The 26394-nt window shown below is 39.6% G+C and overlaps 7 protein-coding genes across 9 annotated transcripts in view; 2 read left to right on the top strand and 5 right to left on the bottom strand.

Annotated features, from left to right (window-relative positions):
- LOC104804081 overlaps positions 1–1474 on the bottom strand; it is a 1748-nt gene extending 274 nt beyond the window's left edge. The window contains exons 1-3 of the mRNA XM_010528241.1: positions 1145–1474; positions 397–1064; positions 113–316 (exon numbers count right to left, since the gene is read on the bottom strand). Of these exons, the coding sequence (XP_010526543.1) occupies positions 113–316; positions 397–1064; positions 1145–1343 (1071 nt within the window). The 5' untranslated portion in view covers positions 1344–1474. The remainder of the gene's footprint in view (positions 1–112; positions 317–396; positions 1065–1144) is intronic.
- A 192-nt stretch (positions 1475–1666) lies between these two features.
- Positions 1667–9076, top strand: LOC104804077 (brefeldin A-inhibited guanine nucleotide-exchange protein 1). Of its 3 annotated transcripts, none has more exons than XM_010528233.1 (11): positions 1667–2759; positions 2874–3191; positions 3400–3733; positions 3825–4247; positions 4449–4741; positions 4867–5140; positions 5395–5891; positions 6037–6358; positions 6828–7179; positions 7369–8093; positions 8252–8344. In XM_010528233.1, the coding sequence occupies exons 1-10, from the start codon at positions 1729–1731 to the stop codon at positions 8076–8078; spliced, it is 4554 nt and encodes a 1517-aa protein (XP_010526535.1). In that variant the 5' UTR covers positions 1667–1728; the 3' UTR covers positions 8079–8093; positions 8252–8344. The 3 variants fall into 3 exon arrangements, with proteins under 3 accessions (XP_010526535.1, XP_010526534.1, XP_019056936.1); XM_010528232.1 differs by having other exon boundaries at positions 1668–2759; positions 7369–8027; positions 8252–9076; XM_019201391.1 differs by lacking the exon at positions 1667–2759 and having other exon boundaries at positions 3065–3191; positions 3390–3733; positions 7369–8027; positions 8252–9076.
- A 3833-nt stretch (positions 9077–12909) lies between these two features.
- Positions 12910–15956, top strand: LOC104804076 (histone deacetylase 19). Its single transcript, XM_010528230.2, has 8 exons — positions 12910–13052; positions 13336–13868; positions 14017–14457; positions 14635–14865; positions 15134–15204; positions 15284–15341; positions 15486–15560; positions 15654–15956. Exons 2-8 carry the CDS (start codon positions 13341–13343, stop codon positions 15756–15758), a joined length of 1509 nt encoding a protein of 502 aa, XP_010526532.1. The 5' UTR covers positions 12910–13052; positions 13336–13340; the 3' UTR covers positions 15759–15956.
- A 131-nt stretch (positions 15957–16087) lies between these two features.
- LOC104804075 (3-hydroxyisobutyryl-CoA hydrolase 1-like) lies at positions 16088–19423 on the bottom strand. Its single transcript, XM_010528229.2, is given in 15 exon segments — positions 16088–16379; positions 16459–16500; positions 16596–16697; positions 16959–17057; positions 17210–17270; positions 17449–17570; positions 18077–18162; positions 18288–18372; positions 18506–18589; positions 18683–18762; positions 18862–18897; positions 18900–18909; positions 18987–19055; positions 19145–19225; positions 19300–19423. Coding segments are annotated over 15 exon segments (1107 nt in total). The 5' UTR covers positions 19312–19423; the 3' UTR covers positions 16088–16241.
- A 774-nt stretch (positions 19424–20197) lies between these two features.
- LOC104804074 (transcription factor MYB3) lies at positions 20198–21297 on the bottom strand. Its single transcript, XM_010528228.1, has 3 exons — positions 21160–21297; positions 20956–21085; positions 20198–20805 (listed from the first exon to the last, which is right to left on the bottom strand). The coding sequence occupies exons 1-3, from the start codon at positions 21290–21292 to the stop codon at positions 20331–20333; spliced, it is 738 nt and encodes a 245-aa protein (XP_010526530.1). The 5' UTR covers positions 21293–21297; the 3' UTR covers positions 20198–20330.
- A 1332-nt stretch (positions 21298–22629) lies between these two features.
- LOC104804073 (protein THYLAKOID FORMATION 1, chloroplastic) lies at positions 22630–24715 on the bottom strand. The gene is made up of 5 exons (XM_010528227.2): positions 24393–24715; positions 23801–24068; positions 23496–23712; positions 23115–23230; positions 22630–22925 (listed from the first exon to the last, which is right to left on the bottom strand). Exons 1-5 carry the CDS (start codon positions 24547–24549, stop codon positions 22811–22813), a joined length of 873 nt encoding a protein of 290 aa, XP_010526529.1. The 5' UTR covers positions 24550–24715; the 3' UTR covers positions 22630–22810.
- Positions 24716–26133: 1418 nt separating this feature from the next.
- Positions 26134–26394, bottom strand: part of LOC104804072 (translation initiation factor IF-2) — a 1706-nt gene continuing 1445 nt past the window's right edge. Inside the window, exon 2 of the mRNA XM_010528226.2 lies at positions 26134–26356. Coding sequence (XP_010526528.1) covers positions 26296–26356 — 61 coding nt within the window. The 3' untranslated portion in view covers positions 26134–26295. The remainder of the gene's footprint in view (positions 26357–26394) is intronic.

Raw genomic sequence — 26394 nt, 5'->3', positions numbered from 1 at the left:
TTCCCTATTGATATCTCCTGTCAAAAAAGCAAATGTGACGTGATTTACCAAAAGAAGAAACGGTTTAAGCCAGGAGAGTGGTGGTTACCAATGGGGGGAAAATCCCCATTACCTTAAGCTTAGAATCACAGGAGAAGACGCATCTGGACGTAACGGCACGGCCTTGCTCGTACAGCCATCCGACAGCACTCACGGTCTCGCTGGCGCTGTTTTCTTTGAGCGAACACCATAGGCCCTTTGGAAGCAACACAATGTCTCTTTCATCTCTCACGGACTCCATCCCCTTTTTGTCTCGGACTTGTTGAATGCTGCAGCTCTGAAAGTCAAGAGCACAACCTCATCAGTCTATTACACAGTTGAAAGAGCAGGGTATGCTGTTATGGCCGGCTAACTCACTGAATCAAAGGCATCAATGGCAGCAGCAGAGTGAAGACCTGTCCAAGCACCGACCACTTCCGAGGCTGGTGTGGTTGGTGTGGAAGCAAACCCGGTATCTCTAATGGCACACCCACCGAGCTGATCGCCGTTTCTGAACGGTCCATCCCACTGCTCGCGGAACACCTTGATGCCCTGCAGCACCATTCTGGTTTCTACTAATCGGACGACCTGATAAATCCTCACCCGAGACTCTTTGTCATTTGGGTTGATCAGACAATGCTCCACTTCCAACAGATTGTTGTTATTATCATTATCATTCTCAAGTGGCCACACTGCCACATATGAGCCAGTGTCTGAATACCCAAATGCGGACGCCGAGAAACAGTTGTCAGAATCAGCACCTCCTCCTCCGATGGTCCTCTCGTCGATACTGTGACGGGTGGCGGCATCAGCTTCACATCCGACGGTGGGGAGGAGCTTGATGGACTTGTAAACCATGGTGGGCGGCTCGAGCGGTTGAGCAAGAGTTGGACATTGTGTCTGCCAATCGAACACCTTTACTTCCCATTCTCTGTAGGCCTCTGGAACCACTGATTCAGGCAGCTCTATTGGCTGTCCTTCGCTTGAAAATTCTGCCCCGAAACCATCCCATTCTCCGGACACGTTTCCAGCAAACTCTGACCAGGCTGTGATCCCGTATGCGTACAGAATCAATCAATCAATCACAAGGAAACGACCAAGCAATTTAAGGGGAGAGAGAGATTACGATTTAGGGCAGTGGAGCTCTGGATCTGAGCAGTGTCAGGAACGGAGGTACGAGCTGAACAGGAGAGGGGGGAGATAGTATTACTGCGATTAAACCATACGCCGGAAGAGACGACGGCTTTGACAGAGGCGAGTGGAAGACATGGAGGTCCGAGGTTGAAGTTCCGCCATGAGAGACAGCTTCCGGTGGCCAACATCATCGGAGCTCTGTCTGATCCCTGAATTTGAGGCTGATGGAGTGACAAGTGAGATTGAGATAGGGTTTGCCCTCAACGGCCCTAACTGTCATCATCCTCGGCTTTCCCTCCCTACGCCCACATCTTCACACTCTGAGCCCATTAACGACCTGTGGGCTCATCTCAATTGGGACTTAAATATCCATGTTACGATTGGAAAACACACTTATTTTTTAAAGTGTAGACAATTCGATATTAAATAAAAAAATAAAAAATATTTGATGAAATGCCTGTACTACTGTAAAATACAATGTTACAATCTTTCCCGAGGGCGTAATAGATTTGTCGCTCCCCCCCCCCTGTGAATTGAATAGGAAAATGTGCTGTTAGATAGAGAGATCGGTGGTCGATGTCGTCGTCGCAGAGCCTGGGCGGCGCCACCAGGTGCGGGCGCGTGATAGGGCCATCGCTGGACAAGATCATCAAGAACGCGGCCTGGCGCAAGCACACCTTCCTCGTCTCCGCCTGCAAATCCGTCCTCGACAAGCTCGAATCTCTCTCCGACTCTCCCGATCCCTCCTCCCCTCTCTCCGGTCTCTCCTCCTCCGACGCAGATTCCGTCCTCCAGCCTCTCCTCGTCTCCCTCGACACCTCCTACCCCAAGGTTCTCGAGCCTGCTCTCGACTGCTCCTTCAAGCTCTTCTCTCTCTCCCTCCTCCGCGGTGAGATCCATTCCTCGAATCCTGATTCCCTTCTCTTCAAGCTCATCCACTCCGTCTGCAAGGTCTGCTCCATTGGCGATGAGTCCATCGAGCTCTCCGTTCTTCGCGTCCTCCTCGCCGCCGTCAGATCCTCCTCCGTCCTCATCCGCGGCGACTGTTTGCTCAATCTCGTCCGGACTTGCTACAATGTCTACCTCGGCGGCTTCAGCGGCACCAACCAGATCTGCGCTAAATCTGTTCTCGCTCAAATCATGCTCATCGTCTTCGCCAGATCCGAAGCGAATTCTCTGGATGTTTCTGTCAAGACGGTTTCCGTCAACGACTTGCTCGCCATCACGGACAAGAACGTCAACGAAGGCAACTCCGTCCATATTTGCCAAGGTTTCATCAACGACGTCATGTCCGCCGGCGAAGCAGCTCCTCCTCCTCCCGATTTCAGGCTCGTCTTGCATGATAGTGCTCCTGAACCACCGGATGATGAAGATCCCTCTGCTATGCCTGTAGAATCCCGCAGTGGGACAAGCCCTGAGGATGGTGCCACAAGTAAGATTCGGGAAGATGGATTCCTTCTCTTCAAAAATCTCTGTAAGTTGTCTATGAAGTTCTCTTCTCAAGAGAATACTGATGATCAGATTCTCGTGAGAGGTAAGACTTTGTCTCTGGAACTCCTCAAAGTCATCATCGATAATGGTGGCCCTATATGGCGCTCTGACGAACGGCAAGTTATCTCTTTCATTTCTTAGGTTATATTTACCTAGGTGATGTGCATTAGTCTGCCGTCTCTCACTGGGGCATGAGTTCAAGAGCTAAGCATTCTTCTTAAATTATGCAGGTTTCTGAATGCTATCAAGCAGTATCTTTGCTTATCGCTGCTAAAGAACAGTGCTTTGTCTGTTATGTCTATTTTCCAACTTCAATGTGCTATCTTCGCCAGCTTATTGACAAAATTCAGATCGGGTTTGAAATCAGAAATTGGCATATTCTTCCCAATGCTTATCCTCCGGGTCCTTGAAAATGTTCTTCAGCCAAGTTTCTTGCAGAAAATGACTGTCCTTAACGTACTCAACAATATCTCTACAGATCCACAGCTAATCGTTGATATATTTGTGAACTTCGACTGTGATGTGGAGTCGCCAAACATCTTTGAAAGGTATTAGGACCTTTTTTTCATCTCTCCATGCTATTTTATTCTTTTCTTGTTTTCTAGACTACTAAGAAAAATGCTGTATGGGTGAAATCCTCAACTGAACTTGTTAGATATCAGACGTGTATCTTATGCTTCAACTCTACCTTCCACTAGTGCCTTGTGTTTTAATAAAACGTATTAAAGCTGCTATAATTCCATCAGATATTTGCAGGATTGTCAACGGTCTTCTAAAGACCGCTCTAGGGCCACCACCTGGTTCATCAACGACCTTGTCCCCTGTCCAGGATATCACTTTTCGGCATGAATCTGTGAAGTGCTTGGTTAGCATTGTCAAGGTAATGGGAACATGGATGGACCAACAATTGAGCATGGGAGAATCACTTCTGCCTAAGAGTGCTGAAAATGAAGCATCAGCAGACAGCCATTCAAATGCAAATGGAGATGAAGGAGCTACAGTGGATCATGACTTTCACCCAGACTTGATGTCAGAGTCATCAGATGCATCAACCCTCGAGCAAAGAAGGGCATACAAGATTGAACTTCAGGTCTTATATTACTTCTTTAGAAGCACTAAGCTAATTGTTTCTTTATCCTATATGGTAAACTTATTTTCATTTGACTTACATCATAATGCAGAAAGGCATCTCTCTATTCAATAGAAAGCCTGCGAAGGGTATTGAGTTTCTAATAAGCTCTAAAAAAGTCGGCAGCTCCCCGGGGGAGATAGCATTCTTCCTGAGAAATACAGCAGGCTTGAATGCAACCATGATTGGTGATTATTTGGGTGAAAGAGAGGAGCTTCCAATGAAAGTTATGCATGCCTATGTGGACTCATTTGATTTCAAGGGCATGGGTTTTGGTGAAGCAATTAGGTTTTTCCTAAGGGGCTTCAGGCTTCCCGGGGAAGCACAGAAAATCGACCGCATAATGGAAAAGTTTGCTGAACGCTTTTGCAAATGCGATCCAAATTCATTTAGCAGTGCTGATACAGCATATGTTCTTGCCTACTCTGTGATAATGCTGAACACTGATGCCCACAATAGTATGGTAAAAGAGAAGGTGTGTTTCTGGTTGTTACAATTTCTTCCTTCCGTGGTCAATTACCTTTTGGATTGCAAGTGTTGAAATTGTGGTTACCTCTGCGCTCAGAAAATTTTCCATGAAAATACTGGAAATGTTTTGGATATTGCTTTATAAGAAGATATTTATTGTAACCTATTATTGCTTGCATTGCATGTTTCCCTGTTTTTTGGTTTTCAGATGACCAAAGCTGATTTTATCAGAAATAACCGAGGAATTGACGACGGCAAGGATCTGCCTGTAGAATATCTGGGTGTCCTTTATGATCACATTGTCAAAAACGAAATTAAGATGAGCTCTGATTCTATTGCTCCTCAAAGCAGGCAAGCCAATAGCCTGAATAAACTACTAGGTCTGGATGGTATACTCAATCTGGTTTCTTGGAAACAGACAGAAGAAAAAGCAGTAGGTGCTAATGGTCTTCTTATAAAGCATATCCAGGAACAGTTCACGTCCAAGTCAGGAAAATCAGAGTAAGTTCATTTGTCTTTCATTTTAGTGTGTCTTCCTGGTGGGGAATAATAACTTGTTCTTGCATGCAATGAGTTGCTTCAAGTAATATTCTTATGACCTGGATTCTTTTTTCTTGGTCTTGTAGGTCAGCTTACCATGCTGTGACTGATGTTGCGATATTGCGTTTTATGGTTGAAGCTTCCTGGGGACCAATGTTAGCTGCATTTAGCGTCACACTTGATCAGAGTGATGACAGGCTTGCCACTGCTGAATGCCTTCGGGGCTTCCGCTATGCTGTGCATGTTACTGCAGTCATGGGTATGCAAACCCAACGAGATGCATTTGTCACTTCTATGGCCAAGTTTACAAATCTCCACTGTGCAGCAGATATGAAGCAAAAGAATGTGGATGCTGTAAAAGTAAGCGTCTTTTTGTTGAAATAACCGCCTAGAAGGGAACTGCTGCTCCATTTTTGTTTCTTTCGTCAGATCTATGTTTCTGAGCCATTGCACAAGCATAGCATGCATTCAGTTTTTTTTCTTTTCCCCTGATACAGCTTTCTGCTTTTATTATGCTGTTGTAGAGCTTTTCATAGTCCTTGATTGACATCAGGACCAGCAATTTGGCCAGTTTGCCTCTGTGCACTATTGTCATTAATAGCTTTTGTTTTCAGGCTATTATCGCTATTGCCATTGAAGATGGTAATCACTTACAAGATGCTTGGGAGCATATTCTGACTTGCCTTTCAAGAATCGAGCATCTCCAATTATTGGGCGAGGGTGCTCCGAGTGATGCAACTTATTTAGCCACATCCAATGCTGAATCGGAGGAGAAGAAGGCTTTGGGTTTTCCAAACTTAAAGAAAAAAGGTGCCCTCCAGAATCCAGTTGTGATGGCTGTTGTCCGAGGGGGTTCGTACGACAGCAGTACAATTGGACCAAATGCGCTGGCACTTGTGACTCAGGAACAAATCACTAACTTTATTGCAAACTTGAATTTACTTGACCAGATTGGAAGCTTTCAGTTGAACCATGTCTATGCTCATAGCCAGAGGTTGAACAGTGAAGCTATAGTAGCATTCGTGAAAGCATTATGCAAAGTCTCAATGTCAGAATTGCAGTCTCCTACAGATCCTCGAGTATTTAGCCTCACAAAATTAGTTGAGATTGCGTAAGATTCTTTTCATTGAAACTTATTCATTAGAACACACAAGTTACTTCTAATTTTTCCTTCTAAACTGAATATGGAATAAGCTCCATGAGAGTTTCTTAAGATGTTGACTTCTAATATAGTTTCCTTCTTTCTACTGTTACAGTCACTACAATATGAACCGCATCAGGCTAGTCTGGTCAAGGATGTGGAGTATCCTGTCAGATTTTTTTGTATCAGTTGGCTTGTCAGAGAATCTGTCAGTTGCAATATTCGTCATGGACTCACTGCGACAACTTTCTATGAAGTTTTTAGAGCGTGAGGAGCTGGCAAATTATAACTTCCAGAATGAATTCCTCCGCCCATTTGTCATTGTTATACAGAAAAGCAGTTCTGCAGAAATTAGGGAATTAATAGTTCGGTGCATTTCTCAAATGGTACTTAGCCGTGTCAGTAATGTGAAATCAGGGTGGAAAAGTGTTTTCAAGGTATGTTAAATTTTTGTTTTGACTAACATAGTTTCTTGTTCTCTTCGCCCCAGCTATTAGTTTTCCCGATTGGCTATGTGCTTCTAATCCATTGTCTGCTATATATGAATTAAACTATGAAGTGAGAGATTCAACCTTCAAATGTATGGTTCTTTTACCCAAAGTGTCTTAATCTAGCATCCTAGGATGAGCTTGTAGGAAGCTCAATAAACTTTCAAGTGAGCACAATATCCAGAAATACAGAAGTTTGGGTTCACACCTGATAGCAACTTTGCGATAGGAATATGATGAGAAATAACCAGCATTTGCTATGCTTTAAATGATTAGATGTCCTGCTAAATTTTGTTATGGTAACAGCAGTTGAACCGAGATTTTGTGCTGATTAAATTATCTGTTCATGTAGTAGTTGTTTCTGTAGTCATGCTTGTATCAATCAGCATGTTTTACTGATGGGCCAGTACCTTTTCAGGTTTTCACTACTGCTGCAGCTGATGAGAGGAAGAATATCGTTCTGTTGGCCTTTGAGACTATGGAAAAAATCGTTCGAGAATATTTTTCTTATATCACTGAGACAGAGACAACAACTTTTACCCACTGTGTTAAATGCCTTATAACTTTCACAAATAGCAGGTTTACCAGCGATGTTAGCTTAAATGCAATAGCATTTCTACGGTTTTGTGCTCTAAAACTTGCAGACGGGGGACTTATTTGGAATGAGAAAAGCAGGTTGAGTGGTTCCAGCACTCCTGTGACAGACGACAGTATCAAGAGTTTTACAGATGCAGATGAGAACATATCGTATTGGGTTCCGTTACTCACAGGTAACTTATTCCAAGTAATGCCTCAATATTGAGATACATTTATGAATTAATGCTAGTATGTTCTGTAGATTGGTCGCCCAATTTAATGGGGACATTGTTTTGTTGAAAATTAGTTGGTGAGAAATTTTATTTTTGGAAAAGAGACAAGTTCCTGCATTCTTAAGAAACTTCTTTTAATTTTTGTTTCAGGATTATCTAAAGTAACATCTGATCCAAGATCGACAATTCGAAAGAGTTCCTTGGAAGTTCTCTTTGACATTCTAAAGGATCATGGTCATCTTTTCTCTCGCACGTTCTGGATTGGTGTTTTCAGTTCCGTTATTTATCCAATATTTAATAGTACATGGGGCAAGAACGACATGCTTTCTAAAGATGAACACGATTCGCTCTCAGCTTTATCTCCCCATTCTGAAGGAGTTCCATGGGATGCTGAGACTTCGGCTCTGGCAGCACAATCTCTAGTGGACATATTCGTCAGATTTTTTAACGTGATAAGGTCTCAGCTGTCAAGTGTGGTATCATTACTTGCAGGATTTATAAGAAATCCAGTCCAAGGTCCTACAGTAGCTGGTGTTGCAGCATTGCTGCGGTTGGCAGATGAATTGGGTGGCAGTTTCTCGGAAGATGAGTGGAGGGAGATTTTTATGGCTCTGAAAGAAGCTGCTTCATTGACATTGTCGAGTTTCATGAAGATACTGAGAACCATAGATGACATTCCAGACGAGGATGTGTTGTCTGATCAGGACATTAGCAATGACGATGACCTGGACGAGGATGACCTTCAAACTATGTCTTATGTTGTTTCGAGAACAAAGGGTCACATTGCCGTCCAGTTGCAAGTTGTTCAGGTATGGCAACTAGTTCTACTCTTTATTGTGCAGCGACTGGCCAAGTTTTGAATCAAGCGAGTAAAGGTGAACCCGCAACAAGTAAAACTAATTTTGTTAATGTATTCACAATGAATATTCCACAATGTAGGATAGCCTTTTTTTTCCATCAGAACAGAGATTTTCAGCCTTTCCACTACTACCAAAATTTTGTAATGAACTCTACATTTTTGTCATGTTTTCAGGTTGTGACTGATCTCTACAGAATCCATCAGGAATCATTGACGGCATCTCACATAAGAGTGCTACTCGAAATACTGTCATCAAGTGCATCACATGCAGGGGAGCTGAACTCTGATATCGTACTGCAGAAGAAAGTGAGGAGGGCATGCTCTATCCTTGAGCTCTCTGAACCGCCCATGCTTCATTTTGAAAATGACTCGTACCAGAACTACCTGGACGTTCTTCGGGATTTGCTGACATGCAATCCACAGTTGTCCGATGAGCTGAATGTAGAATCCCAACTCGTGGAAGTGTGCATGAAAATACTAGAAATCTACCTGAGGTGCACAATGTCTCTGGCCATAGAGTGTGAAAAAACGAAGCGAACCACAAACTGCATTCTACCGATGGGGGCAGCATCAAAAGAAGAAGCGGCGGCCAGATCGCCCTTAGTCGTGTCGGCCTTGAAGGTAATGAGCGGACTGAAAAGGGAAAGCTTGAAGAGGCAGGCAGCGAGTTTGTTCCCGTTGCTGGTGGATCTGGTGAGGAGTGAGCATAGCTCGGGACAAGTTCCGGAAGTTCTACGCACCATGTTCCGTGTGTGTATAGGTCCGATAATTGGTGAATAGAGAATTGAATAGGATGGTTATCGTCCATTTTGACCTCTGGTGAGCCCTTGGAAGAAGAGAACTATGTTTGTTTATTCTGTTCTTTTGAACAAGTGAGACGGTGAGGCTCTTTCTGGGTTTTACTGTTGTTTGTGGTCTTGGAATGTACTTGCGCATTGGTCATACTGCTAATACAAAACCGATACGAGATAGTGAAATAGTGATGATGATTGTATTATTCTCTCTTTTTTTATATACTAGTTATTAACCCGCACGAATCGCGCGGACTAAATATATATATATATATTTAAAAAAAATTTCTTATTATTTTTAAATTTAAATATAATATATTTTTTTTAAAATTTATAATTTATATTATTTAAATTTTTCAATTTATAGTATAAACCAAAAGATTAGAATATAGAATTTCATACTAATATTTTATCAAATTTTATGACTCTATTTAAAAGTTATTTTTTTGTTAATCGAGTGATGGCTTAAAAATATGATTATTGAAAGTTTAGAAAAATCAATAATATAAATTTAATTAATATTAGTAATGTAATAATAATCTATTGAATTTAATAAACATTCACAATAAAATATTGGTATAATACTAATTTTTATAATCTCATCAATATTTAAATTTTATAGATATCTATATAATTCAGCCAAATTCATGAGATACAACACTAATCATGTGGCTTTTTTATTTGTTTCATTAACATGTAAGTCAATATTTTTTTTATAAATTAAGATGTGGTCACATTTACCCTAAAAATTTAAAACTAAGTACTGTCATAGTTAGACTTTTCCATTTAATTCGATATGTATTTTATTAAATTTGTTATCATCCTAATTGTTTTATCTAATTTTTCAACGATCCTCCTAACCTCTTTGATTCTGCGATTCAAAATTTGACTTAGTTTCCTCATACGTGTCAGATCTGTCATCGTTTCATACGACTTAATTTGTTTAATTTTTCACTTAGAGTATGGATTTTAAGATAAGTATTGTTTCAAAACCAAAACCCATAGACACTAGCATATTCTTACACAATTTAGTTTTTTTAGATTCTTTAAAATCGGGTCGATTTTTCTGACCTGAATTTTTTTAAATTGTAATCGAGATTTCTGATATAGAAATATAATATGTTTTTATAAAATCAAATCCTTAAAATTAGTAGCTAAATAATAAGAGTATTAAGTAAATTTTTAGAATTTTTGGGTAGATTCTATAATTTTGTAACCAAATATAATTTTTATCGGAACATATAATAATATATTTGTATCGAATAAAGGATATATATTTTGCACATCTTGATATACATTTTCTTTGAATCACAAACTCTTGAAATCTAATATAATTTATTTAAGGATAAAAACAATGTTATCATTCATAATTTATTGGAGTTTGATAGGGATAAAATTGGAAACTATTATAAAAAAAATATCTTGAAAATGAAGAATGACAAATATTTTTAAACATGGAAAATAACTTAAAACAACAATTATTTTGAAACGGAGAGAGTATAATTTATCTATAAATGTTGTGTATGAAGTTATTTTAGATCACTTATCATTGACAAAAATTTAGAATATAGATTATTTTATATAAATAAAAAATATGTTAATTACATTTTAATTTATTGGCTGAAATTTGTTTTTTTTGTATGAATATGATTTCTTATATTAACCGAAAATATTGTTTACAAAATCAGCATGCCTGCATCCAAGATCAACAATATTCAGACTGTATATTCTCTGCCCAATAATCAGTTAAAAGCTAACTACATAACAATATTCAGATAATAACCCCTAGTAATCAACTCTCACACAGGTAATATCAATCCTGTAACATAATGTTAAGGAAGATATCACGAATCATGTTGACGATGTACATGCGCATCTCCTGTAATGTCCTTCTTGTACCAGCAAAAATTCTCAAGTTTCGTTCTCTCCAGATTTCGTATACTAACACCTGAATGATTAGGCAGACGATTAGATAGCGGTTGCACGATCTGTCTGTTTGGCTATTCAACCACGAAATGCAAAGCTGCAGATCTTCCAGGGGCGATGTCCAGCACCTGGATGCGTAAAAGTTCCAAAGTGTCCAAGTATAAGGGCATGCAAAAAATAAGTGTGAATGACTTTCTTGAGCCTCTTCGCAGAGAATACATACACAATCCACTTGTTTTTGTTTATATCTAAATTGTATTTTTTGGTCAATTTATGTCGGGTTAACACATGTGAAAAGATCTTTTGGAATCAATTAATAGAGCAAAATAATTTTCCCTAATTATAATATTTTCTCAATACAACAATAATAATAATAATACATGATTAAACTATGTAAAAGAGATATAGACATATGTATAGATATGAAGAGAAAGTGGTGTTTAGTCTTGTGCTCGGACCTTTGGTCTCTCCCTTTCCTTCCCTCATTGTGGTCGAGGGTTATTTAGTCTTGTTCAATAGAGTGGAAAGAGAAACTCATCATCCACAATGATTAAAAATTAAATTCTAATTAATTTTGATAAAAAAACATAAGATGATAGACCATGAATCATTTAATAAGCTATCTTAATATAATATCATAATCATATTGTTTTATATTTCTATTTTTTTTTAACAATTTATGATAAAAAGAAAAAGACAAAGTCATACACTATAATTGTGTGATACATGGTTAGATAGTTCATTATAGAAGGATAATTTTTCTGCCTTACACCCTGTTGAAAAGTTGCAGAAAGAGAGACATATGATTTCGAGTAACTATTTTCAAGATGTAATGAATGATGCTTTCTGATGGAAGTATTCCACCAAATATTATAAAACCTGACTGAGAATCCAATGCTCTCTCACGATTAATCAAACTGAAACAGAAGGAATGCAAAATCTGAGACATATTGTCTACTATGAGAACAAAATCAAACCACTCAACGTAAACATTTTTTTTTTTAATAGAAGAGAAAGAGCATCCATGAAATAAAAAGCAATTCAAAAGTGACCTTGATCATTCCAATCAAGACATAATTTTACATACACCATAAAACATCACATATCAGGAATCCTGATGGGCTTTGTAGATATTCTATTTCCAACCAAATTGAAAAAGGAAAAAAAAAAATGGAAAACTCCAATATCCATAGGATTCCGTAAGACAAATTCAATCATCTCTAAGAAACAGAGGCTTCCAAAGAAGTGACAGATTTTCTCTTTTGCTTCATCCAATATCCAACTTCACATAAGCTTCCATTCTGCCAAATGAGTAAACATATTTTTACTCAAATACGTACACATATTTGTGCCTCCCAACCTTCATACATCGTCTCGGACTTCATACCTTAATTAATCTACATACATTGGATTTGGTTTGTTCCTTGAATCTTGCCTCATTAAATACTAAATAAATATATTAATAAAATTTATACTATAATTATAAAATAATATTTGGTCTTTGCCGCATTAATTACTTTTTTTTATATTAAATACACATAATGTAAGATTAGTGAAAAGGTTAGAAGACGGAGAGCATTTCTGCATTTTTTAAATACAATGAAATTAATATAACGCTATGTATCAATGTATGTATGCAAAAAAAAATTAGTCAATGTATTATATACACACACATTCGATGCATCATTTTTTTCTTGTAGTTGGAATGAAATTAATCATGTATTAAGAGAATTTTTTTAAAAAAGTTTCGAAACACGTGTGTTATATTAATGTGTAGAGAGTGATTTGAAAAATCATTTTAAACTCAAAATGATACACGTGTCACGCCCTGGTGAATAGAACTGTACTTTTAAAATGATACACGTGTCACGCCCTGGTGAATAAAACTTTATAATATATATAAATAAGTATGAATGTGTCCCAAATTTGGAATCTCGTACGAGTCGGAGAATTGAAATAAAATAAAAAAGGAGAAGAATGATTTCAGCGTCTGGCAACGCAGTGGGCCTGAATGGATCTGTGCAGGCGTTGTTTGGGTTTCACAAAAAGGCCCAATCGAGATGAAACTGGAGAGAGAGCCGATATTACTCTAGAGAGGACATATACTGCGCTTCCGTCTCCGCTTGAAAATTAAAAAACCAGGGGGCGAAGCCCTGTGGGAGAAACAAGATTCCGACATCGCCAAACTTCTCTAGAGAGACACACACACAACACAAGTTAACCCTACCTTAGAGTTCTGCACTGAAGGCCATCAAGCGGTACGAATCTGTGTTTATGCCAGTTGCTATATGGTCGTTTGTAGTTTGTCTTCTTCTCCGCCGTTAGGCTTTGGATCCTTTCCTCGGTCTCTGGTGCTTACGCTGTTGCTTTCGATTTTCAAACAAATTCACTTTCCGTTGCTTCGAAACAATTAGTGGTAGAGTTGTTGTGTAGCTGATACGGTTGCTCCTCGCCTTCCCTTTGTTTTGTCTTAGGGTTTTTGCTTGTTTGTTTGTATATGGCCTGGTTCTTTGTTGATCTGTCGGACCCATATGTATACAGGAAGAATGGAGACTGGTGGCAATTCGCTGCCGTCAGGCCCTGATGGTGTAAAGAGGAAAGTCTGTTACTTTTACGACCCCGAGGTCGGCAATTACTACTATGGCCAGGGTCACCCCATGAAGCCCCACCGCATCCGCATGACCCACGCCCTTCTCGCCCATTACGGCCTCCTTCAGCATATGCAGGTTCTCAAGCCCTTTCCTGCCCGTGATCGTGACCTCTGCCGCTTCCACGCCGACGATTATGTCTCCTTTCTTCGTAGTATCACCCCCGAAACTCAGCAAGATCAGATCCGCCAACTCAAACGCTTCAACGTCGGTGAGGATTGTCCTGTCTTTGATGGTCTTTACTCTTTTTGCCAGACCTATGCTGGTGGCTCTGTCGGTGGAGCTGTCAAGCTTAACCACGGCCTCTGCGATATTGCCATTAATTGGGCGGGTGGTCTTCATCATGCTAAAAAGTGTGAGGCCTCCGGCTTCTGCTATGTCAATGATATCGTCCTTGCTATCCTGGAGCTCCTTAAGCAGCATGAGGTTTGTCTTGTTGCCATTTTTTTGAAACCTTCTGACTTAACTAGCTTAGAACTACTAGGTCATGGCAAGTGTTCTCATTCGGGAATGTATGTATGCACTTTTATTCATGGCTCCTGGAACTTATATTTTTTCCTCATTTTGTTTGCAGCGTGTTCTATATGTTGACATTGATATTCATCACGGAGATGGAGTTGAGGAAGCATTTTATACTACTGACAGGGTCATGACGGTCTCGTTTCATAAATTTGGGGATTACTTTCCTGGTACAGGTCATATAAAGGATATAGGTTATGGGAAAGGAAAGTTCTACTCGCTCAATGTCCCACTGGATGATGGTATTGATGACGAGAGCTACCATCATTTGTTCAAACCAATCATGGGAAAGGTGATGGAAGTTTTCCGACCAGGCGCTGTGGTTCTGCAATGCGGCGCTGATTCATTATCTGGTGATAGGTTGGGATGCTTTAATCTTTCAATCAAAGGTCACGCAGAATGCGTCAAATTTATGAGATCTTTCAACGTTCCCCTGCTGCTCTTGGGTGGTGGTGGTTATACCATCCGAAATGTGGCCCGCTGCTGGTGTTATGAGGTACCTTTATCTGTTTAGTATTTCAAGTAATAGTTTTTCAGAAACAATCTTGGTCTTTGTAGTGAGACAGAAAGAGAGTAGCCCTCTCTCTATCTCTCTCACTCAAACAGCTTTAGGACTTTTGCTGCTTTGTTGTCTTAGGAATTAATCGTGAGAAGATGTTTATATGTGATACAGACAGGGGTTGCACTTGGAGTTGAAGTTGATGACAAGATGCCAGAGCATGAATATTATGAATATTTTGGTCCGGACTACACTCTTCATGTTGCCCCAAGTAACATGGAAAATAAGAATTCCCGCCAGATGCTTGAAGAGATCCGTAATGACCTTTTAGAAAATCTCTCTACGCTTCAGCATGCACCGAGTGTACAATTTCAGGAAAGGCCACCAGAAACAGAGGTTCCAGAGGTATGTTGAGGAATGCGATTTGAGTTGTGTTCCTCTGTCTAATTTCGATTTTCACTCTTCCGTGCATTCCTACTTCTGGTATTTGATAGAGTTGATTTATGTTACTATAACCTATTTAGACTGAAAATTTTACAGCTAGAATTCCTTGTCTAGAATGGTTTTACGAGTAGAATTTTGTTTCTCGTTTGTATAATTGTTCTCTAGTAAAAGTTTCTTTCTTCCGCATACTCCTAGCGTTACAACATATACTTCCTATTGCGAGTCACAGGGAGACGAAGATCAAGAAGATGGAGATGAGAGATGGGATCCAGATTCAGATATGGATGTTGATGATGACCGGTATGGATGGAACCTATCATTACTTTTTTTGTTTTGCTTTTCCGTGTCAAGATTGCTCGCCTGATTTGCCATCGTGCAGCAAACCTATACCGAGCAGAGTAAAACGAGAAGTGGTTGAACCGGACAGAAAGGACCAGGTACCATGTGATCCTCCTCTCTTATCTCTCTTTGGTTGCCTACAACACTAAAATATGTCCATCAGAAGAAGAATTCTACATGTTTTGCATCTGTTCATCTAAGTGAAAAAGTGGTATTGCTCTCCATGGGAAATTGGTGCGTAGGATGGACAGAGAGGAGTGAATGAGCGTGGCAAAGGTTTAGAGACAACCATGGATGAGAGTGGAAGCACCAATGTGGTAATAAAAGTTCAATCAATCTGAAAGAAAACAATGAGATTATTGTTGCATAAAAGTGGTGAGAGGGCTAATGAATGGGTAGTGACTTTGCAGGTGACGGAAGTGAGCCCCCCGGCAGGAATGGAGGAAGCAAGTGTGAAAACGGAACAAGGAGCAAACAAGGTGGCGGCGGCTGATCCGATGTTTCCAAAAGCATAGCATCTGCTGTCGGAAAAATGTGAAAAGCTGAAACGTATGTTTTGATGTTCCATTCAAAGATCTTTGTCGAGGTCAGTTCGTCTGTCTTGGGATTATATTACGTAGGGTACCCTGGAACGTATTGCACACGAGGCAAGCCGAACATTTAATTTGTCTAATGATGGGCCAAAACCTTTGCCCTAATCCTTTTGAGTCTAATCTTTTGAAATTAAAATCCTAAAACGATGCTTGTTCATAGGTTTGATACGAAAATTTTAAAAGGAAGTTTTAAATGTTCATGTGGTAAATAAGGTTGTACCGAGAGACATCACATATTTCGCAACAAATCGTGTGTTTTTAAGTAAACTTATCAATGATTTGGTGTTATTCACAGTTCATATGCCAATTCATGACCTTTTAACATTCATAGTCTATATGCCAATTCACTCTCAGTCACCGTTCATGTCTTCCATCGACTTCTTACCCATCAAGCAGACACCTTTCTCAAAGCTTTGCCACGGCCGAAGCAGTCAAGTTACGACGAGCAGGAAGCTTCAGATCCTCCCATCCTTCCTCCTCCACTCTCTCGAAGTACTCCTCCACCATGCTCTCCCCCATGCCCTCCAGTCTCGACGGCTCCCACTGCACATAAATCCCCCAGCATATATAAAACAGGAATCATTACCCTACATTGCAACATTACCACAAAGAGAACCTGTACCTTGGGGTTCTTATCCTTGTCTATCAATATAGCTCTGCACCCCTGCATGATAAGACAGTTTGTTCGATAACAACAGTTAAAACCAGAAGAACAGTTCCACAGGAAGTTTTTTATGTTTCGAGAATCCTGGCAGAAACCTCGAGAAAATCCTTGCTTATATCTCCCTTCATCACATGACAAACCATTCTAAACTCGCGGATAAGGCATTGCCCAACCCCCTGCAGTCGTCCTTCTCTTATCTGTAAATTATACACATCGTCAGAGCTTTGATTCAACAAGCAAGTGAAAGCAAGTAATTTACCATGAAACATCCCCAATTAAAGACGTCTTTGAATCCGGAATTTAAAACAATGAACAACTAGACTCTTCCATTGAGAAGAGACGAAGCCATTGGAATCATGGTAATTATTCACAACCATGGCCAAGAGGAGATGATTCTCCCAATCTCAAAAGACAAAAACAGTAGGAAGGTGTATCAGATGAATGTGTGAGATCCTCACCGATCTAAGAGAGATTTTAAGGCTTGCTGGGGAAGCCTTCTTCAATGCCTGAATTGTGGCCGAGACCCAATCGTCCGCTTGATGAGCGACCTCCCTTTCCTATGAAGCACATATCACGCCTAAATTAACCAACCTATTAAATTGCTAGCCACTATAAGAGAAGCGCCCATCAAAAGTAAGTCACTCAACTGAGGAACATATCATTTATGTATTTCTAGTTCATGCAAAGAGAGAGAGAGAGAGAGACATACAAGAGCAAATATAATCTCTTCAACTGTCCTCCTCGAGAAGCACTTGTTGATGACATCCAACCTGTTAAAGATCAAAAGCAAAAATCTGGCAACCTTCTACAAACTCCATCTAATAAGTAAAACACCATCACATGGCCTAGAATCCGTGGAATTTTGAGAGACATGAAAAGACACCTTCTACAAACTCCGGGTAAGTAACACAAAATAAAAGAGACTGTCAATGTATCATCAAGACTTACCGGTGATAAGCACTCTGCTCTTTCAAACGAGGTTGCTGGGAGTATGCATCGATAATTGTTGAAATGGAGGCCGTATCACCAGTACCGGCCCTGAACAGATCTTCTTCTAATGCAGTCAAGCTCTATGAGGAAAGTCTTATGTAAGAAACAATATCCTTATCCAGTAGCAGTTAAATGAATTGCAAGTTTAAAACCTATTCTGAATGCTGAAAGGAAATAAGCAAATTAACAAAATTTACATATCAACGAATTCAGTCTTGGGCTCTTATGAGTTAGTCAACACAAACTGTCAAGCAGTACTCACATGGCACATAACAACTCAGCAGAAATATAACCGAATAGTAGAAGAGACGTCGGGAAACATATTGAACCTTCCTGGTATGAAAGTCATACATATCAGAAAAATATCAAACAGTGTATTAGTTTGCTCCTCGAGCATCCCTAAGCTAATTGGTACAGGTTTCACTAAAAACCCACACAAACTCTGTATCCATGATAGTTCTGTAGTTCTCACATAAAAAAACATTCTCGTTTTAATCAAGCGAAAGGCCCCACTGATCCTCATCTACTATGATTACTATACCAGCAAGTACTTCTGCTCATCACATAGGCCAGAGGAAAAGCATACCGTCGAAAGGACAAAATGAGTGGCAAGGCCACAAGCAAGCATTTCGGCGCCATCTATCCTTGCCCCTGTGAGGCCAAGATACTCTCCTATACAAGACAGCAAGAGAAGAAAAGAAAATATCCACCCAAATAGTAAGAAAAAACGAGAAATCAAGATAATCTTCCATCCATCCAGTGGCTTAAACAAGATGCAAAACTGAAACTTCCGTTACCAAAAAATCCAGGGAGCCTTGACAAGAAGTACGAGGCACCTATATCTGGAAAGAGCCCTAGAGATGTTTCTGGCATAGCAAAAACCTGGAAAGAACAAAATCCAAATATAAAAATATGGTATGATAAAATAAAAATCATAGATCAAAGAACATACTTACACTACAATACAACAGAAATGATACTGGAAGGTTTAAGCTTGGCAGGTTGGAGACGATACCGTATTCTCAGTTGCGATACGGAATCTACCATGTACGGAGACACCAGCCCCACCACCCATGACAATACCATTCAAAAACGAAACCTGCAATTCACAATAAGTAGAGAAGCCAATACAGTTTTAAACTTTTCAAGTAACAGGACCTAACTGTCACCAGGATAAGAACAACATGCTAACCTGAGGTTTGCTATATGTTGCCATAACATAATTCAGTACGAATTCCTTGGAAAAGAAATGGGCACCCAGCCTCCAGTGACCTAGTAGAAGACGAAGTCGGTAACTTGCCGGAGAGAAGAACTCCATAGCTGAAATCGGAAGGGAAGAAAGGTGATGATGAGAAAAGTAAACAAACATACCGCGACGAATATCATGAACAACAGCTGCAACATCGCTCTTCCTTGTCCCTACAGGCGGACAAATATGGATCATAAACCAAATTACTGAAACCAGTTGGCGGTTTTCGGGGCGAAAATGATAATACCTTGAGGATGACGAGTTTGACGGTAGGGTCGTCCTCGTAGGCGATGAACAATTCCAGCAAGCGAGAAATCTAGGAGAAACAGAAGCAGCGAGGCGAGAATTGAGATCGAAACACATCGCCATGGATGATAAAAGGGGGGGAGAGTGGAGGTGATTTACCATGGGAAAGGAAAGGGCATTCAGCTGCTTGGGTCTGTTGAGTGTGAGAATCCTAACAGATGGCTTCTCCTCCACCAAAACCTGCAACGAGAAGATGGAAATTGTCCATGAAAAAGGACCAAATTAGGAGGAAGACGAGGAGCAACGGGGAGAACCTGAGACGCCATATTCGACCGCAACTCGATCGATCTACACGAAGGCTAGGGCTGCGGCGGTAAAGCCCAGCGTTAATATTGGAGAGAGTGGCCTCTACGATCTCGTTATCTCCGTAATAAAATCCAATGTCATTAGCCCTCGTTAATGACTAATGGGGGAAAAAAAAATCCGAAGGAATTAGGCTTCCAGAAGCAAACTGAGATCTTACCACATGAGACATGACTAAACACAAGATAATAATATAATAGATGAAAAAGGAAACACGACAAAAGGTACCAACACTGTTTTTAATTACCATTGAATAAAAAAACTCAAAATTCATTATATGAATCATTTATTTTTATCAAAATATAAATGGATATATGAAAGAGATTGTTTACGTCTATATCTAAATGAACCGGTCGTGTGTATGTATGATCAACGTGTGCATATGTAAATGCTCATTAACATTTAGATTATTATTTGTTATATAGATACCAATACATGTAACTTGGTGTAAATGTAATTGATTCAAATGTATTTTATGTACATTGACTTTGTGCCATCACGTGTTAATGAGTTTTGTACAAGTAAAAATAAAAAGTAATAGCATGAGTTTTTTTCTTTCCAAATTTTGTTTATTAGAAGTATTTTAAGACGACAAACTCAATCTTTAGTATTGTTCCTCTTCAATAGTCTTTTCTGCAAAGTACAAAGTTATACATTTCCCCGTGTCAATAACAATATAATCTTTAGATCCAAATTTGGATAATTTAATCGGTGGAACGAAAATGCAAATTATCTGTTTCGTTCCGAGTTCAACCTCGGATTTTAAAAAAAGATGTACCTACTAAATTATATGGTTGATTTATGATCTCGAGATTAGTATAAAGTCTAAGATAATCGGCTATCCACGAACCAATCATGTTTGGAAATATAAATGAAAGAAAATTACACATGTTATATATGCAACAACGAATATAATGCATGCGTCAAGAATCGGAAAACTTTCAAAGGGGAGAATGACACAATAATTATTTGGACAACAAATCTACATAAAATCATCAAAATCAAAACCCTCGGGAATTTCGAGTTTCAAGAAGCCGCCGCCGTTTCTTTCTTGATCATCCTCCGTAGCGGGTCGTCCGAGATTATCCTGGTCGAAGCTCTCCGGCAAAAACGGCAAGTCTTGACCGTTACCAATTATTGCATTCATGCAAGATTCGATGCCATTGTTGTTTGGAACTTGACCCACAAAATCGTCGTTATTGTTCTTCAGAACATTGTGGATATGATCCTGAGGGGACAAGGCCAACCTCAGGATTTCATGATACAAAAGAATTGCTTGTGTCCCTAACAAGTTTGATGGGTTGAGAGCAACGTTTAAAAGATTCGACGGATCAGGGCCCGGGGCATGAGGTTGATCGATCCCACTTCCGATGAATCTCTTACGGATATGAGTGTTCCAATAATTTTTTATTTCATTGTCGATCCTTCCCGGTAGACGAGCGGCTATGGCTGACCATCTGCCCAAATGAACAAGAATTATACTCGATATATATATATATATATACATACAGTTTATGGAGTGGATGACCTAACAATTGATATACGTACGTCATTTGCATGCATTATAATTAATAAAAAAAACGGATGGAATATATTGGCTTAATTACCTGTTTCCTAGTATACTGTGCAGCTGGATTATAGTTTCTTCTTCTTCGAAAGAGAATCTTCCTCTCTTGATGTCGGGTCTCAGATAGTTGGTCCATCGAAGACGGCAACTCTTCCCGCATCGTTGGAGCCCTTTATCAGACAGAAAATTAATTGGACGCCGAAATTTGAAAAAAAAAACTACAGATTTACAAAAAGATATATACCGGCATTTTTAGGCAGCGTACGCCAATTGCCAGGACCGTGCAAATGGATATGATCAAGGAGCTTCTGATCTTCCTCGGGTGCCCATGGACCCTTCTTCACTCCATTTTTGCCACAGCAAGGTGATCTTCCCATCTTTATTAATTTGTTGGATCAATATGTATATGTGTATATATATGTGTATGTATGAGATCAAATGGTATATATGCCCCCCCCCCTTTATATATATATATATATAGGATGGTATACTTTGCATAGAGATTGACTTTGCATGAAAAGGGTGAAAATGGGGTTTAAAGTAAACGAATATTTTTTTACATAGGGATTGACTTTGCGATATGGCCACATGATTTTCAAAGGTTAGAGACATAAGGGTGGTGAAGGTAGTTGCATCAACTAAATGCGCAAGCAATGCATTTCGTTTCTTTTTTTTTTGGCTAATCATGTTATGACATCATTTCAAAATGCGACACATGGCATATGGCAAGGTCTCTAGACACGTAGCCCAATTCTCGAAACGGTCTAATAATCTTGGCAAAACCCATAAAACATGCCGTTTTCATCACACGTGGAATTTGTAAAATAAATAAATAAACATTGATAGCATGCGAAGTTTATTTTCTTTATAATCAGATTAGTTTTCTAGAACTTAATTCGACTGTATCCACCTAAACGTGAGACCAATCTTTGTATATAGATCATTTTGATCCAGAAATTATATTCCTTTCCATCACTAGAATCAAATCCAGACTATTTTAAAAATGATTTTATTATCCACGTTGTATTCGAATCCAATAATTCAATTTTAAAATGGGTATTTATGCCTATCTGTTAAATTTTTGGTGGAAAGCTGCACCAACAAACTTTGAATTTCCAAATAAAATATTTCTCCACAATAAACTTGCTGTGGGGGAAAACGTATGTATGTACACACATTATTTTATGTGGACTCAAATGTCATTCATCATAAGGACAACAAAAAAAAAAGGGGTGACGTGGCAAGGCGTTTGTGGTGTAGTAAAAATGTAACGTCATGGTCATGGAACGGAGCTATTTTATCCGCCATGACATATCATGCCATGGATGCAGGTCAAAGTCAAAGATGGTAGCTGATGGGCTGGCCCATTTATATATCTTGGAAATTAAAATTGGCGGCCCGACAAGGGAACGGATATAAGCATGGATCGCTTATCTGATTAATAATAACAAATTCCATTGAACCGAATAACGGTTAACCAAATTCAAACGAATAACAATTTTTTTAAAACCGAAAAATCCTTTCCAAATTCGAGCTGAATCCCAAAAAAATAATCGAAATCTTTTTAAACTATAGACTGTATAAATTTGGAGAATAACCGGTAGGAATGGATGTTTCGGTATTCGGTTCGAGTTATTCAGTTATAGAAAAAAAAGCATGTCATCTTCATCCTCTCTGAGAGGCTGCAACTTTCTTGTGTATGAATCCAAAAGGGTTGGAGCTCTATATAGATAACCTGACATTTGCAGATACGAAACTCAACAAGGAAACTTTGTCCAATGTCAAAAATAAAATTAAAAAAAATAAAAATAAAAATAAAAAGCAACAGATAGACAGAACCCAGTGCAGTCAAACAGTTGCTGAAAATAAGAACAGGAGTTGCACAGATTGTCTGATTAGTATTTCCATGTAACAAACACGGATGGATCGTATAAGCTTTCCCCCAAACACTTGGTGATCGTTTCGTTTGCTTTCTGTGATTCCGCCCTTTCCTCTTTCTTTTTCTTCTCCCTGGTGAGCAACCAAAAGCAAGAAGATATCCAGAGTGAAATCCATGGCACCCGAAAAATGTTTGCCGGGACAGTTATATAGTTCAAACCTTCCTAACATTTACATTTCAGTGTCTTAAATTCGGCATACTGGATCCAGGATCTGTCTAGGTACTCAGAGGTAGAGAGGGTTTTGTCATCAATTCAATACCTATCAATATACTCCTTGAGCAACTCCTTGGCCTGGACAAGCTTCGATAGCAGGTTGCGGTACACGTCAAGGTCCCGGTCCACGCTCTTCTTGTCAATGTTTAACGATGCACAAAGCTGGTGCACGAGACGCAGAGATCAAACACAAACTCTTAGGGACGGAAAAACATTCTTCCGCGTAAAAAAAAGGTTTTGACTTTGAATCGGGTAAGGTGCAGACCACTCGAACGGACATACTCTAAGATGAACCCGATACGACAAAGAAGACAAATCGATAGCAATAACTGGCTAATATGGCTTCCTCTAGATCAGTTGATCACTCATCTGATGCAAAGTTATTGCAGAGCTTAAAGATGTCGCAACAAATAAAGGGTGTTGTCACCTTGTCCAAGATATTCGGTTCAGTTGCGTTTGCAAGCTCAAGCAAACGAAACAGCCCGACGGCGAAGAACCTGCTGTAACTGAATCCCTCTTTGCTCCCAGCTCTTTCCGCGATATCCTTCAAGATTGCTTCCACCTCTCCTTCCCTAGAGGAAAACTCAACTAGTGAAGCAGAAGTTTGACTCCTGGCCCATTCCTCCATCTTTTGCGCATCAATCCTGTGAAGAGAAAGGTCATGTGCTTTTCTTCATAAAGAACCTATGCAACAGATCGTATCTATAAAGACAGGACGGCAAGGAAGCTAACCGGTATTGCTCAGGATCCTCATTCAGTGCCTTTATGTATGATTTGAAAATGGCATCTCGGTCCTCATCGCTCGGATATCCTTCCATGAGCTGATCATATACGGTGACAAAGCCCAGGGCGAAAACCGGGTCATAACGGTAAGTCTTCTTGTACCTCATCAAATGCTGCTGCACAATGAGCTCCTGCAGAACGGTGTTGTAGATGCTGGGGATTGGCCGCTTGTAGGCTTGTAAGAAATTTGACTTTGTCTCAGATACGGTCGGTACATCTGGCAATCCAATACAAGCCATGGGACGAATGAATGACAAGGAAAGATAGCAGGAAAGTAATTTCCGCAATGGAGCAAGAAGAAGAATTCCCATTCTTCATTTTCTTCCCTATGAGATTGATTGATAAATCTCCAAAGAGTTTCAGTTACTCTTCTGGGCACAAATGATTTGAGCTTACAGGAGAAATGCGCAGATAAAGTCGAGACCTTTTCAGTCGGAATCTCCAGATAATGAATGGGACCGACCAGACGCAAATCGTAAGAAAGACGAGAAGATGTGCAGAGTTGAATAGAAGCCCTAGAGGGAGAGAAAGAGAAACTGACCGGAAACGGTGGACATGCAGCGGACGACGAGGCGGGAAGATCGGCAGGAAAGGCTCCGGGAGAGGGAGATTGAAGGGAGAGGGCGAGAAGGGACGAAAGCAGCTCTCTTCTCCGATTGGCCCATCGCCGGCAACGAGAGAGAAGCGAGAGCAGCCATCTGCTGAGGATGAACAATCCGAGTTAGAAGGAATTACAGAACGAAAAAAAAAAGTGGGGATTTTTTTTGGCTAAATAAGACGCCAAACGAATGCCATAGCCAGAGGGATCGTTGTTCAGTTGAAAGGGAGAGAGAGGACAGGAGAGAGCTTATCCACAATTCCGGTGGAAAACAAACGAAGCTCTCGACAAATGGGATCTTTTCTTGCTCCGTGTTGGGAAGGAGGGGCTCGCCCAGATTCTGACACGTTTCCCAGTTCTGTTGGGTTGAGCGGTCACGATTTAACGGGCCATGTGCATTATGCGATGTTAAGTTATGACCCATCTTTCCTGTTTGCCTATACGATTGGATCATGTAATGTGTTTGGTGTGGCCTCCTCGAAGCTCAGTAACTCCACCAACAAAGAACCTTTTACGCATATTTTTTTTCCTCGTTTGGATTTGAACATAGGATAAGAGTTCTTTTATGCACATTTGGGTTCCACAATATGCTGAAGCTGCATTTGGAGTGTTGAGGTGCATGCTTGGATGGGTTCACGATGGGAGTGTATTGTTCTTTCGAGTGTTCATTATGATAAGATCGATCAAGTATGAGATTAGTCTGAAATACGTTCTTGTGAGAAGATTGTACGAAAGTGACCAAGATTTTAACCGATTGATAAGTGGTTCAACTATTATAATAAAATGAAGGTTGTTTTCAAGTTTCAACCCATGTTCGAATCTTTATTTGGAAGAGACATTTACATAGATTTCTCTAAAACTAGTTGGATTAAAAAATTAGTAAACTTTCGAAGTTATTTAAAGAAATGATGATTGAAAAGTTTATACGTATTAACAGTTTCGATTTATAAAAAAAAAATACTTGTTACGACATTCAAACAAATTTCAACGATATATTTTAAAAGAGTGGGAACAATCCGAATAATTTCAAAACTATGGATCATCAGAGAATTGGAATTATAGACCCAATCTTGGGGGTGTGTTAGGCTTAATATTACAATCGGTCCAAAAGTTGCTGGTTTTATCTATTTTGTTAATTATCGTTTTCATGTCTTATGGATGATAATGATATTGTTCTTCTCTTCACACGTGCTAGGGTTGGCTCCAAAATTGTTATTTTTTTTAAAAAATGCACGTGTCTATTATGCTCTTATTTCAATCTGGTGTTACTCTGTTTTTCAGTTTCCGGATAAAAAAATTCCCAAAAATAACGAAATTGGGACAGTTTATATAAAAAGAATATATTTTCAGAGGGTTAAAAATATTGGGACAAGCAATAGACTGTACAGTATGTTAAAAATATTAAAATTTAATATATAAAATCAAATTTTGGACATTTTATTTCAAAAGAGGCAGCAAAAATAGAGGGAGCGAAAGCAGCGGCGGAGAGTTGCTTGCTGCCGCATGCCTAAAAACATATACTTTCGAAAAAAATACATAAATTGTGAAATTTCTACCAAAATATGTAAACTTCACACACAATCATTTCGTAAATTTTCATAAATATTTCATGGATGTGAATATATTGAATATAGATTTCGAAATTTGCATTTATATTGCATTTTTTAAAAAAAAAATTCATGACTGTCCCTAGAAATAAACGATTAGATTAAATCAGCTACAGATTGGTACACATAGGGGTTCATTTACAAAAAGGCGGCTCTCAAGTCAAGAACTACACCGCGAATGGCGGTCAGAGATTCACAGGAACCAAAGAAAGAAAAAGGGAAATTAGAGAGAGAAGGCGTCAGAGGAAGATGAAGCACTCGAGAGAGACATAGGGGTTATCGATCGTCTCCGGGGGAGAGCAGCCGCCGCCCTCCTCCTTCTTGGCCGTGCCGCGTGT

The sequence above is a fragment of the Tarenaya hassleriana genome, unplaced genomic scaffold, assembly GCF_000463585.1.
Source record: "Tarenaya hassleriana unplaced genomic scaffold, ASM46358v1 Cleome9, whole genome shotgun sequence".
Taxonomy (NCBI): Eukaryota; Viridiplantae; Streptophyta; class Magnoliopsida; order Brassicales; family Cleomaceae; genus Tarenaya; species Tarenaya hassleriana.
The sequence above is the reverse complement of the archived record's forward strand: the minus strand, read 5'-3'. Positions and strand labels throughout refer to the sequence as shown.

Excerpts from the sequence above, each read along its gene's own strand:
- LOC104804077 (XM_010528232.1), top strand. The coding sequence starts at position 1,729 with ATGTCGTCGTCGCAGAGCCTGGGCGGCGCCACCAGGTGCGGGCGCGTG. Across the intron at positions 4,742-4,866 it reads TCCAAGTCAGGAAAATCAGA|GTCAGCTTACCATGCTGTGA; the intron begins GTAAGTTCATTT and ends TTGGTCTTGTAG. Across the intron at positions 8,028-8,251 it reads TCCAGTTGCAAGTTGTTCAG|GTTGTGACTGATCTCTACAG; the intron begins GTATGGCAACTA and ends TCATGTTTTCAG.
- LOC104804076 (XM_010528230.2), top strand. The coding sequence starts at position 13,341 with ATGGAGACTGGTGGCAATTCGCTGCCGTCAGGCCCTGATGGTGTAAAG. Across the intron at positions 15,205-15,283 it reads ATGGATGTTGATGATGACCG|CAAACCTATACCGAGCAGAG; the intron begins GTATGGATGGAA and ends GCCATCGTGCAG. Across the intron at positions 15,561-15,653 it reads AGAGTGGAAGCACCAATGTG|GTGACGGAAGTGAGCCCCCC; the intron begins GTAATAAAAGTT and ends GTGACTTTGCAG.
- LOC104804074 (XM_010528228.1), bottom strand. The coding sequence starts at position 21,292 with ATGGGAAGATCACCTTGCTGTGGCAAAAATGGAGTGAAGAAGGGTCCA. Across the intron at positions 21,086-21,159 it reads TACGCTGCCTAAAAATGCCG|GGCTCCAACGATGCGGGAAG; the intron begins GTATATATCTTT and ends TGTCTGATAAAG. Across the intron at positions 20,806-20,955 it reads CACAGTATACTAGGAAACAG|ATGGTCAGCCATAGCCGCTC; the intron begins GTAATTAAGCCA and ends TCATTTGGGCAG.
- LOC104804073 (XM_010528227.2), bottom strand. The coding sequence starts at position 24,549 with ATGGCTGCTCTCGCTTCTCTCTCGTTGCCGGCGATGGGCCAATCGGAG. Across the intron at positions 23,713-23,800 it reads GAGGATCCTGAGCAATACCG|GATTGATGCGCAAAAGATGG; the intron begins GTTAGCTTCCTT and ends TTCTCTTCACAG. Across the intron at positions 22,926-23,114 it reads CTCAAGGAGTATATTGATAG|GGAGAAGAAAAAGAAAGAGG; the intron begins GTATTGAATTGA and ends GTTGCTCACCAG.